Source organism: Rhincodon typus, chromosome 7 (assembly GCF_021869965.1).
Source record: "Rhincodon typus isolate 14 chromosome 7, sRhiTyp1.1, whole genome shotgun sequence".
Lineage (NCBI taxonomy): Eukaryota > Metazoa > Chordata > Chondrichthyes > Orectolobiformes > Rhincodontidae > Rhincodon > Rhincodon typus.
The window spans coordinates 83,395,523-83,409,609 of NC_063338.1; the positions used below are offsets into that span (position 1 = coordinate 83,395,523).

The 14,087-nt window shown below is 40.1% G+C and overlaps 1 protein-coding gene across 5 annotated transcripts in view; it reads right to left on the bottom strand.

Moving 5' to 3' along the window:
• The window catches only part of ptpn4a (protein tyrosine phosphatase non-receptor type 4a), a 276,928-nt gene that overhangs the window by 138,533 nt on the left and 124,308 nt on the right, over window positions 1-14,087 (bottom strand). For all 5 annotated transcript variants that reach the window (XR_007262457.1, XM_048598845.1, XM_048598844.1 and 2 more), the window contains 3 exons: window positions 9,809-9,851; window positions 9,642-9,720; window positions 3,925-3,969 (listed from right to left, as the gene is read on the bottom strand). Coding sequence is in view for 4 of the 5 variants with exons in the window: in XM_048598845.1 (XP_048454802.1) it covers window positions 3,925-3,969; window positions 9,642-9,720; window positions 9,809-9,851 (167 nt within the window). In the remaining variant the exon portion in view is untranslated. The remainder of the gene's footprint in view (window positions 1-3,924; window positions 3,970-9,641; window positions 9,721-9,808; window positions 9,852-14,087) is intronic.

Genomic DNA, 14,087 nt, shown 5'->3' on the forward strand with positions numbered 1-14,087 from the left:
GGTGCAGTTGTTTAGTGCGAACCGAGCGTAGGTGTTCCGCAAAGCGGTCCCCTCTCCATTTCTGAAGAAGGGTCTAGGCCCGAAATGTCAGCCTTTTTGCTCCTATGATGCTGCTTGGCCTGCTGTGTTCATCCAGCTCTACACCTTGTTATCTCAGATTCTCTGGCATCTGCAGTTCCTACTATCTCTAACTTGAACAACATGTGTAAGATTATTTAACGTGTGTAAGACTAGTCAAGTTTACACAATTCAAAAAAACCAAAGCAGTGTTCAAGCTATAATGCACAGGAGACTTTTGAATAGTATATTCTTCCATATGAAACTAATAACTGTTGAAACATTAACCTGACAGGAAATTGTTATATTCTTTGAAGTTTTAGGCAAAACTAGTTTTATAACTCAGAACCATGATCAGAACTAACAAACAAAATTAAAAAGTGATCTCAAATAAAGTGCAATAAACAACAGGATAAATAGTGTGCTGGATTAGAAAAGTGCAATGTGTCCTTATATGGAACATGTGCATTCTATTTGGGAAAAAGAACTTAATCTTGTGTGGTTGATTCAACTTATATAGTACGCCCCTACTTAAAGTTGTGCTGTATGTATTCGGTAATGTCTTGGGAAATGTCTCGCAAGTTTCCATGCAGAATGGCTACTATAGTGTAAATAACTTGATCCTTTTAAACTTGCTTTATCTTGCACATGTTCTCACCAGCCAGTTATCAAATGAACTAGTGTCAAAGCAGTTTACAGAGTAGGTGACCATTTAATTCACATCTATACAAACAGCTCTCTGCTTATTGCTCAAAAAACAATCACCCTACATCAGTCAACCTTTCTTTGCATCATACAGCCACTTAAAATTATAAAATAGGCCCTACCTTAACTACTCAGCAGCAATACATGCCACATTCCAATGCACCATGGAAATGAACATTTTTGAAATTTCTCCCTTTGATTCAAAATTGGCTATTCCCTTACCTCTAATTGTAAAACATTGTATAGCCACATTGAAAAAACATGCTAACTACCAATCCTGGCATAGCAACAACAGCAGTTGTTGGAGGGAATTCTTGTCTATGACACCAAAATTGTACAATGGACTGCGAAGAAGGTAATCTTAAAGTACAACGATCTTGTTCAGTGGGCCAATAGGCCAAGGAGCAGCAGATGGAGATTAATTCAGACAAATGCGAGGGGTTGCATTTTGGTAAGACAAACCAGGGCAGGCCTTACACAGTTAATGGTATGGTCTTGGGGAGGATTGTTGTGCTGTGAGACCTAGGGGTTCAGTACATTGTTCCTCGAAAGTAGCATCACAGGTAGACAGGGTGGTGAAGGCAGCATTTGGCACACTTGCCTTCTTTAGTCAAAGCACTGAATACAGAAGTTGGGACATCATGTTGCGGCCGTACAGGACAGTGGTGAGGTCACTTTTGAAATACTACGTACACTTTTGGTCACCCTTCTATATATAGGATGGATGTTAATAAACTGGAATGGGTGCAGAAAATATTTACAAGGATATTACTGGAATGGGGGCATTTGAGTCATAGGGACAGGCTGAATTGGCTGGGGCTATTTTCCCTGGAGCATCGGAGGCAGAGAGGTGACCTTCTAGGAGGTTTATAAAAGCATGAGGGGCAAAGATAAGGTGAATGGCAAAGGTCTTTTTTCCCAGTGTAGGGGAATTCAAAATGACAGGGCATAGTTTAAGGTGAGAGGGGCAGGTGTAAAAGGTACCCGAGGGGCAGCATTTTCGTACAGAGGGTAGTGCGCACATGGAATGAAATACCAGAGGAAATGGTAGATGCAGGTACAGCTATAACATTTAAAAGACATTTGGACAGGCACATGAATAGGAAAGGTTTAGAGGGATATGGGCTAAATGGAGGCAAATGGGACTAGTTTAATTTGGAAAACCTGGTCAGCATGGACCTGGTCAGTTGGACCAAAGGGTCTGTTTCTGTGCTGTTTGACGCTATGACTTTATAACTAGGTTTCAATGGTGGAATTGCAATTAAGTAGTTTTATTAACAGTTAAGCTTCTTTTCAATAAAAGGAAACAATAATTAATGAAATGGTGAATGAAAGTAACAAACAGTTGCAATTAGTTTTTGCTATTCTTTTCTGCAGTGAGACTTCTACTTTCTCCTTTTCATCACTGTAACTGTCTTGTCAACCCTGTGCTCAGCTTCAAATATTAACCTGAAAACAAAACAAAACACGTTTCGACTCATCAGGCATCACCAACTTTCTATCCTCTTTTGATTTGCTCAATGCAGCTGACACTATTTCCAGATCACTAGGAATCAACAGACCACATCCTGTCTCACCATGCAACTGTTAATCACTTAGCTTTTTACATTTCAATAGAAAGTAAATCAGCAATTTAGCAAGGTGTTAAGTGACCAACCGATCTGAGCTCAAACTAAGCTCAGTAAACTGCCTTGAACTAAGGGTTAGAATTCTGTTCCCTAACAGTCATGGTTTGTCATCATTTCAGAAAAACTGCAGAAAAGTAATCAAAATGTTTTAAATTCTTGGGAGAATTCCTATAAAATCAGAATCTATTACAGAACTCTAAACCTATATATATTGTTATAATCTCAATTTATGTTATTACCACACTGTTATTACCACACAAGTCAGATCCCAGACTGAAATGTGGCTTGATATACATGGTTAAATAAGAACGATCTATTTTTTTCACTGAAACACGAGCACACAATGCTGCAGATTTGGTTTTAAACAATAAAACCAAAGTTTGTTGTGCAAACGAAATCCTAAAACAGAATAAACTATTTACACATAATGTACACATTTAAAATTTCATGACAGTAAAAATTCAATTCCACTCATCCCAACACCATCATATAAATACACCAAGCAGAGTTCACTTCTCTGCCATATTTGAAGGTTTATCTTGACAATTTCTTTCAGCTGCCATTCTTGAGAGTTTGATAGTCTCTTCCTTCAGTATTCATACAACTGAGCATTGACTTTTTCAGCTGTGAGTAACCCCTTTAGAGTTCTAACCAAACACTTCTGGTCTGGAGATTTCAAACTAAAATCCTTACTCTGAACTAACATTTTCTACAGCTAATGCTTCTTTTTTCAAGAGAAATGCTTTCATTACTTCCACCAGGACCTCTGTGAAATTAAACCAAACTCTTTGCAAGCAATGGGTTTCTTCTTTAAGTAAACAAAAAAAGAAACCATTCTGCTTCTTCTGATTGAAAGCAAGCTAATGCTCTTCCATGCTTACTCTGTCCACTTGTAAAATTCTCTCAATGCAAAGACATTCCATTACCACTGCAAGAACACAGACTCTCACATCCTGATTTAAAACAAAACTATGGCTCCAGAAATACACCATGTTAATCATTAAACTTTTCATACACACATACCAAAACCCATGTGCAACTAGTTCATATTTTAAATACCTTACTTCACAATATATATCAAATTATACAACTACTGATGGGAGCCCTGCGGAATGAAAGGATGCGGCGAACAGAACACCTGCGACAGGATACTATGATTCACAATAACAATGTACACTTCTGGGAGGTCCTTTAATTTTTATAATGTCCCAAAGGAGTTACATAGTAGCAGCAGCAGAAATAGGAAAGACAGCCTAGTTTATGCTTTGAAATAATGATTTAATATCTGGGAATAAATATGAGTTTTAATTTATTTTTCCCTCACAAAGGAGAGGAGACAGATTTTTACAAAAGGAGTCTTCTGGCTAAACCAGACCAACTGCTCCAATGTATATTAGAAGTCCAGATCACAATGGTAATGCTTTCCTCCCCCTATAGTCTTGTCATGCTGCAATTATCGTTCTACACCATGCTCATTCCTTTGGCCATAGTTTGCTAAAACAGCTTCTTTTTAAGATATAATAATGATGCTCACCTTCCACTAAGAATATCTTGTTTAAGCTGCAGAAAATATTGGTACCTTAAAAATAAATAAAAATGCACATTTTAGTCAAAAGAGCATAGTGCAAAATACACCATTAAGTATTTTCCACAGATTATGATTAAATTCAGTTGACAGCTTAAATGCACTAGAAACATAAATTACAATCACAATGAACTCATTCATCTTATTATACCTGAAGGTTCTTTTACCCAAATTAACTCAGTTAATAACAACTGGATTAATTTTAAAAGTCTATACGAATGCTGGACCTTTCCACACACCAAGTTCAATTCCTGAAAGTAACATTATTGTAAACTTAAGACAAAAATGTTTCCTCTGTCATTTACAAAAGCATTGAATTTTGAAAACATCTTCTAGGTTGATCCATAACCTCTGGTTGTAGTGTTAAATTTCCTGATTTTGAACTATTTTTCAGAAATTATAATTTCTCATTCTCACTACCACAATGAATTATTACTGTATTATTCCTAAAGCTTTCATATCCCTCCACAACTGTCAGCAAATTATAAATAGCACCAGCACAACAAGTGTTGCTTTATGGTATTTGCCCTAGGAGCAGTGGTTTAATAGCAGGGGTAGAAGAACATATACCAGTTTTTACTTATCAACATAACTCATTTACTTTTTTTTTTACTTGAAGTAACATTGGTCTCTTCCTAGAATCCCTACACTGCAGAAACAGGCTCAACAAGCTCACACTGACCGTCAGAGCATACCACCCAGACCCACCCCACTAATCTATACATCCCTGAACACTACGGGTAATTTAGCATGGCCGATCCACCTAGCCTACACATCTTTGGACTGTGGGAGGAAACTGCAGCACCCGGAGGAAACTCACGCAGACACGGGGAGAACGTGCAAGCTCCACACAGACAGTCACCAGAGGGTGGAATCGAACCCGGGTCCCTGGCGCTGAGAGGCAGCAATGCTAACACTGAGCCACTGTGCCACCCACTCTTGTCCTGTCAAATCCTCTGCAGCACTTTTCACATCAAGCGTAAGCAACACTCGAAAACAATCCAGCTCCCCAGCCTGTTCTCTGCATCCCAAGGATTCACTGGTTACATAGCAGCAAGACATTCAGTTGACGATATAAAACAAATCAGATGCATAACAAGGAGGACTCTTACACAGAATAAAAGCATTACCCTCTAAACCAACAGAAAGTGTTAGTTAAACTTTGTCAAAATGCCACTTTAACAGATGTTTCTCTTAAGCAACTACAGAGAGTGCATGCTGTGTGCATGCACCATCAGTGCCTGTGATGTCATCGCCAACGATGCCCAGAATTTCACACTTTTAAGTATCTGTTTATTAAGTGTAGCAGCCTGGTGTCCTGCAATGAATTGCAAAAAACTTACAGGAGCTCTCAAAGAGCCTGCTGCCTCATCTGCTATTTCACTCAGAGTGAAGCCAAGGCACACGACGAGGGGAACAGAGAACAGAAAGTCAAGGATAACAAGGTGTAGAGCTGGATGAACACAGCAAGCCAAGCAGCATCAGAGGAGCAGGAAAGCTGACATTTCGGGTCTGGACCCTTCTTCAGAAACGAGGGAGGGGAAGGGGATTCTGAAATAAATAGAGAGAGGGAGGCGGATGGAAGATGGATAAAGGAGCAGATAGGTGGAGAGGAGACTGACAGGTCAAGGAGGTGGGGATGGAGCCAGTAAAGGGGAGTGTAGGTGGGGAGTTAGGATGGGGGTTGATCAGTCCAGGGAAGACGGACAGGTCAAGGGGGAGGGGATGAGGCTGGTAGATAGGAGATGGGGATGGGGGTGGGGGTGGGAGTGGGAGGAGTGGATAGGTGGGAGAAAGGACGGACAGGGTGGGGAGGTGGGGACGAGCTGGGCTAGTTTTGGGATGCAGTCAGCGGCGGGGAGATTTTGAAGCTTGTGAAGTTCACATTGATACCATTGGGCTGCAGGGTTCCCAAGCAAAATATGAGGTGCTGTTCCTGGGATGCATAACCATGCACAGTTGCTATGCAGATGAGATTGACAATATCAGTACCACCAACTTCCTGTTCCAGAGCAAAATACATTGGGCTATGTATTTGCATGAATCATCTTTGGAATAAAGGTACCTTTATTGTTCGTACCTTTACCAACACTGACAGGAAGCAGTTAATGCTGTCTGCATTATCCGAAAGTATAAAGACCATCGAAGTCACTGCATACATCAGTAACACACGGATGTAGTTTATTAGATATGACCAGATTTATGGTCCAGTACATTTCTTTGTTCTAACTAGTATAGATCCAAGACTTTGCAAACTTAAATTAATGATGATTTTACAATGTAAATGCAAAAACTTCACATAGTTAACATTCCTATCTGCATCAAATACCTGCAACATTACTAACGTAACCTACTTCCACTGCCATTACATCCCTGACATTACCCATGCATCACTTTGTCTGCTGAAATCCTACTCTTCCTACCACTAGACTTGATTACTCTAAAGCATTCTTGTTTGCCCTCTAATACTCTTCCCTCCGTAGACTTGAGGTCATTCAAAACTCTGCTGCCCATGTACTAGTGTGCACTAAGTTCCACTTGCCAAACTTCTGTGCTGATTGATAAACATTGATTCCTGGTCAAGCAACATCTCAATTTCAAAACTATAATCTCTGTTTTCAAATTGATTCATGCTCGCGCCCCTCCCTAACAACCTCAGACCATACCAATACACACACACACACACACCTTGAAAAGTCACCCTAACTTGTGCCAAAATTGGGAGAGCTGTCCCAAAGGCTACACAAGCAACAACTTTACAGTCATTCTGAAACTATCTTTCACTACAACATCGCCTCAGCAAGTTTGCTCCACAGACAGGACAAGCCCACCAGAGATGACTGCACTGTGGTATACAGTATGGTAGAAGTCCCCAACATTGACCCTGGAGTCCGAAACCCATGGTTAAAAACCACGTGTTGATTTCAGCCTACCTACATCTTTAGGTGATTGATCAGTTCTCCATGTTGAATATCACAGACGATGTAGCAAACAAACAAAGTGCACAGAATGTACTCTGGGTTGAGGATTTAAATTATTTATCATTTAACGACTAGGTAACATCAGCACTGACTGAACTGCAGTCCTAAAATGAAACTGCTACTAGACTGTGCCCGGGCATTGGTGAGCAAACCAACTGAGGGAAAACATACTTGATTGTGTCCTCATCAACCTAACTATAGCAGATCCATCTGTCTGTGACAGTAATGATAGAACGGACCACTGTACAATCCTTGAAGACAAAAGTCCTCCCTTCACAATAGGGAAGCCCAATGTGTTCTGTGACACTTACAACCATGATAAATGATAAAGATTTTGAATAGATCTTGCAATCAACACCCACGTACTCTGAAATTACTCCTGCCACTGTACGGATCTCCAGAACTGGGAATCAATGCGCTGGCAAACTAGTGTAAGCAGAACCTCCCAGCAGCTGCACAGTCTCACAGCTTCAAGGGCACATTGCTCAAGACTGGGCATTCAGATGTCGTTTGTACAAAAGTATGAAACTTGTGAAAAATGAGATTTGATATCTTCTGAGAGACTAACTGGCATCAGGTCTCCTTTGGTTCAAAGGCGCAACTGTCCAGCAACAGACTCGAAAACATTTCAAGTAGCAGTTTTATCACAAAGCTAAGTGAGAGCAGTGGGTCTCAGATCTCCAAAAGTCTGCAAGCCACATCTCTCTTTTGCTGACTGAAACTGAAATAACAATCTAACTGAACTGATCTAGGACCAAATGACCAGCTATCAAATTGAGAATTGCCTCAGTCGACAACATAACCAAGAGGAGTAAGCAACTCAACCCCTCAGCATCAACTCTACTTTCCTGCCCACTCTCCACTAATTTAAAAAGTTATTACTAATTTAAAAAGTCTAATCTCCTCGTTAAATTTAGCCCCCAGCATCCACCACAGTTTGGGGAAGTGAATTCCACAGATCCACGACCCTTTGACAAAAGTAATTTATCCTCATTTATATTAAAACAGCTACGGCTTATCCTAAAACTATGACTTCTCGTTCTAGATTGCCCCACAAGGACTTTCTTTGGCTCTTTTGTGAACCCCTTTTAGCATCTTATATACCTCAATTAGTGTTACTTCTTATTCTTCTAAACTTCAGAAAGCATTGGCCTAAACTGCTAAACTCGTTCCCCAAGACAAATCCCTTATCTCCGGTAAAAATCGAGAAGAACTGCGGAGGCTGTAAATCAGGAACAACCGAGTTCTGAGGAAGGGTCACAGGACCTGAAATGTTAACTGTTTTTTCCTGCACAGGTGCTGCCAGACCTGCTGAGCTTTTCCAGCAACTCTGTTTTTGTCCCTTATCTCTGGAATCAATCTAGTAAACCTCCTGTGAATTGGCTCCAACACAACACATCCCTCCTCAAGTAAGGGGTCCAAAATTATATGCCAGGTGAGGTCTCACTAATGGCTTCTACAACTAGCATCTCTTTCCTACTTTTATAGTCTAATGCATTGGCAATAAATGCCAAAATTTCGTTTGCCTTATCTGCTGTACCTGCACACTAGTTTTTCTACAATTTATGCTTGAGAACACCCAGGTTCCTCTGTGCCGAAACACTCAAATTTCCCTCCATTGAGATAATTTGCATTTCAATTCCTCTGATCAAAACGGATGACTTCACTTATTCGTCAAACTTCAACTGCCAAATTTTGGCCCAAACACGTAACCTATCCATATCCATTTGTAAGTTTATGTTTTTCATTCCAAATTACATTCCTACCTATTTTATTGTCATCTGCAATTATGGCTATAGCACTTCCTATCCCTGCATCCAAGTCATTATATATATTCAAAATAGTTAGGGCTCAAGGATCAAACCAGAGGCACCCCTCTAGTTACATCTTGCCAACATCTTACATATCTTGAAAAAGAAAAGAAAATTTCCGTTTGTGGTTCAGGAGTTGAACCACTGACATTGTTCTTTTTTGATTCTATTTTCTAGACACAATATTCCTGCAGAATCATCCATCTTGTCAGTCTTATTTATGAATGAATGCATGCATATTTGGATTTAATGGGGATATTGGTTAAGTTTGCACATGGGCAATTGATAATCCGTTTTGCCACTTGTTAAAAGGATGCATTTGAGATAGTTTTCGTTTACTTGTTCATTGATGAAACCTGGTGCCAGTTTTGTTTGCAGACAGGCAAATTAAACATCCTAGCAATTAAATCGGTCATTGGAAGCGGCTCATGGAGTAATAGGGCTTGATTTTGAGCACACTTCTCATCAGGATTGTGATAACACTTCATAACAATTAGTTATGAAATAGGTTGGAATGCCTCAAGACTGTGGAAAACATTAATAGCAAGTACTCTCTTTAGGATGCAAAAATAATTTCAAAATTTACTGCAAAATATGAACAGACTTCTTTATTAAACTCAATCCATAGGAATTTTTGGCTTAAATAAAAAATGGCAAACATGTGGAGGATTTTCTGCTTTTGGAGGATTTGTGTCAAAAACACAACCTTAAGAGGACAGAAACCTGAAAGTAAATCTGAGTGGTACTCAGTTGGACATGTGAATAAATTGAAATGAGACCAAGGTCTCATCACCAATTATTCAATATCTTAACCTTATTGTGTTACTTGGATCTGCATCCCATCTTTTCCCTTTTACTTAATTTCAGCACCCACCTTGTGTATTCCTCTTGTAGCTTATTGAGGTCAGTCACAAAAAATTTGACTCTAAAATTCAAGTTATGTGGGGATCCTCCTACAAGAAAAGAGAAAGAATTTTACTTCAGAATACAGGATTTATATAAGATTTCCACCAACTTTACAAACTAATTGGCTTTACTTACTTTTAAGTTGCTTTCTGACAGATTTGTTTGGGTCTACCCATCGCTGTAAAATATTAAAGAAAATCAGTCTGAAATCAAGATAAGCAACATTCTCTACATCCAGCTTATTGTGAAGTGTCTCAATTCAAAAGATAAAGACTATATATAGGTCCATGTTCTAATATTGAAGTGATTTTTAATGTAAATAATTGTAAGTTCATAGGAAATGCTTAATGAGGTGGCATTCCCAAAGTAATTTCTTTGATAAATGAAGTCACACAAGGACACCAACATTGTTCCAAAGTTTTTCAAGCATCATGCCATCACCACATGTTTCCCTCTGCTTTTCCTTTGTCTCCACTTGTGGAACTGTCCAGATAATAGGAAAAGGGAAAATGCAAAAGGACAAAATGGATTTTAAGATAGCTAAATAAAGTTTCCATAATTTAAATATGCAGTACAAGATATAAAAATTTTGAAATACAATTAAAATAAGTATAATGCAACATTTTAAAATTAATTGGTAATAAGCTGTTTGATAGACTGCAATTTAATTTTTTTCAAAAATGTGTGTCTTTTTTAAACTTGTACCAATACCTGTCCCCGAAATGCGAGCATACACTTTGCTTAGCCCTAACATGCACTCACGTAGGGTGACAGTCAATGGATTTGTGCGTGAATGGAAAGCTGTTGGGTGGTGTTTGATGAAGTACTAAGAGTCTTTTTTATGTTAATGGTAAGGCCTAGGAGGTTGCATGCTTTAGCAAAGCCATCCAAGATGCACTGCAGATCTTCCGCCGAGTGCGCTGCAATGGTGGTGTTGTCAACATATTGAAGCTCTGTGACGGAGGTGATATAGACCTTGCCCTCAGCCTTGAACCTAGTAAGGGTGTACAGCCTGCAATCCAAACAGTAAATGATTTGAATTGCCTTGGGCAGGCTTTAGCCAGCGAGATGAAGGTTAGCAGCATAGATGATGGTGAACAAGGTGGGTGTGATGATGTAGCCCTGCTTGACCCCTCTCTCCACAGTGAAAGATGCTGACTCAAATAAGCACAGTCGTAAACATGTTACCATGCAGCAACCTTAGTATCCTGATGAACTTATCAGGGCAACCACACTGTGACAGTACCCGCCAGAGAGCCTGGCAGTTAACTGTGGCAAAGGCCTTAGTTAGGTCAATAAAGGCCAAATAAATGGTTGTTTCAGTTCCTGACTGTCTACAAAGCTGTTGACCTGCCCACACTGCTATATGGGCTACCTACAGTAGGCACCTTAAAGCACTGGAACACCACCACCAGAAATCCCTACAAAAATCCTATGGATCACCTGGGAAGACAAGCACACTAACACCATTGTCTTCGAGCAGGCCAACATAGCCAATATTGCCACCACATAAGTCAACAGCAATTCCGATGGACCAGCCATGTCCACCGAATGCCCAACTCTCACCTCCCAAACAGATCATCTACTCATAGCTGAAGGAAGATCAGCGTGCTCCTGGCAGCCAGTAAAAAAAAAACTTCAAAGATAACAACCAGACCAACCTCAAGAAACTACATATCAATATCAACAACTGGAAGGACATTACTACAACATGGATTCACTGGAGAAACATCTACCAGAGAGCTATACACCATGAAAATAATCTCTACCACGCTGATGATCAGAATAGGCTCCAATAAGGACAGACAGAATATCAGGAATGCCTACCAACCACAACCCACCAATGGCACAGTGCAACAGAATCAGTGGATCCCACAATGGTCTCTTCAGTCATCTGAAGGCCCTGAAATAGACACCCTGTTGGAGGACAATCAAACTCAACACAAGTTTCTAGTGGTGCTCCACAAGGTTCAGTGTTGGATCCTTTGCTATTTGTTATATATATTAATGATGTAGATTTAAGTGTGGGAGGAATACTTGGGAAATCTGCAAAAACACAAGAACTGACCTTGTAGTGGTAGTGAAGAGGACATCTGTTGCTTGGAGGAAGTTACCAATGGTTTGGATGAGTGGGTGGAAAAGTGGCAAATGTATTTCAATCCAGAAAAATCAAGATTATGCATTCAGCGTGGACAAACAAAGCAATGGAACACAATAAAGAGAGGCTAATTAGAGGTAAAGAGGAAGTGAGAGATCTGCGTGCATGACTGCATGTCAACAGGTACCTGAAGATGGACAGGACAGGTAGATAAGGTAGTAAATGCAGCATACAAAATGATTTCCATCACTGGGTGAGGTACTGAATACAAAAGCATGGATGATTGCTACAGCTGTGTAAAACAATGGTTAGGTCGCAGCTAGAGTTTTGCGCGCACATTCCAGGATGGGCATAATAGAGAAAGAGAGCAAGCACAGGAGTGAGAGTGCGCGAGAGCAAGCAAGCCAGAGCATGCAAGGGTGAGCAAGCCACAGCAGATAAAATTTACAAGTATATTGTTGCCAGGGCTTGAAAATCGTAGGTACAAGGAAATATTGGATAGGCTAAGATTGTTTTCCTTAAGAGTAGAGGCCAAGGGGTGACTTAATTGAGGAGTATGAAATAAAGGACTTGGATAAAGTGGGTAGACCTGTTTCCCCCAGTATAGGTGTTAATTACCAGGGGGCACAGATTTAAGGTAATTGGAGGGAAAATGAGGTAAACCCTATCACCCAGAGCGTGGTGGGTGCCTGGAATTCAATGCCTGGTTTGTTGCTCAAGGAGAAAACTCTCGACTCAATTTAAGGTAACCTGGGCCTGTATCTGAAGCACTTTAACCTGGAAGGTGATGAATTATGTATGGAAGGTGGTTTAGAATGAGCTGCTTGTTCATTCAGCCAGCAGAAATATAATAGGCTGAATGACCACTCTACGTGTTGTAACATTAATATAGTTCTATGGTGTATTTTTCCAATACCATTTTCAGAATAAACTAGTTTAATTTGCCTTACAAAGGACCCATTTAGAGGGCTAGGGAGATAGGGCTAGAGAATGGAATTAGCTAAGTAGCTTTTCCAGTAGCTGGTACAGACAGGATGGGTCAAATGTCTCCTTCAATAATGTAAAATTCTATGATTTAGCTCTAAGCCAGCATTTCTCAAGATTGGCAACAAACAATGCTTTCCATGCATTAAGGTTGCAGCATAACACTACCATTTTATTCAGATAGATACCATGTTTTTCTGCATATAAGACTTTATTTTACAAAATTGGGCACTAAATCTAATGAGATAATTTGCAAACATAGAAGGCCAGCCAGCCAATCTGCATTCACATGCGCAAAGGGAACGTATCTCCAGTCTCCCACTTTATGATGTGTTGTTTCTCAAATGGCTGTAGGATCTTTAACCTCTACTAATCTGTCCAGTTTATTATGGACAAGATCATTCTTTGAAAGAAGAATTTACTGATATCCTTTCATTAGTTTAAACCTGTCCCTAGTTTTTTTCCATGCTTTTGCCTCCATAATATTCAAATGCTCTCCTGAATGGTTTCCCAGCTTGCACCATACATAACTTGGAGCATATTCACAACACTGTAGCACATATCCTAATTTGTACCAAGTCAAATTTACCCATTGAGCCGAGGTTCTCTGACTTCCATCAATCTCTCCCCCAGCTACACACATTATGCTTTAAGGGGAGTCTGTAAATGTATTCATATTTCCTAAAGGCATTTGACAAGGTAGAGGTTCGTGGTGTAGGTGGTAACACACCATAACTAGTCGATATCCCGGCTGGCAGAAAACAAAGTATGCATAAATGGCTCTTTTTATGATTGGCAGGATGTGACGAATGGAATCTGCAGGCATCTGTGTTGGGCTTCAGTGTTTTACAACTGAGTGCAATGATTCAGATAGGCAAGCAAAGGCATGGTGAATAAATTAGTAGAAACCAAAGATAGTTCAGTTATGCTGTGAAGATGACGTAAGGAGGTGGCAGATATATATAGATTGGTTGAGTGAATGGGAAAAAGATGAAGTATAATGTAAGAAAATGAGATGTTCATTTTGGCAGGAACAATAAAAAAAAGCAGAGTATTACCCAAATTGAGAACCACTGTAAATTCCAAGGTACACGGGAATCTAGGTGATCCAGCATCCAAGATGGTGGCAGAGTAGGATGCTCCATCCAGAGCTCCTCTGCTGCACCCTTTTTCTTTGTCTCTTTTTCTTTTCAAACATCTAACTTTATACTTACATGGAAGGGAATGGAAGAGGCGACTTCCAGACTGGAGGCCATTGCAGGCAAGTCTCAGACCACATGGGCGCAGGGAGGCGAGGCCCGGAGCAAGTCTCAGACCGGAGGCTGTGATAGG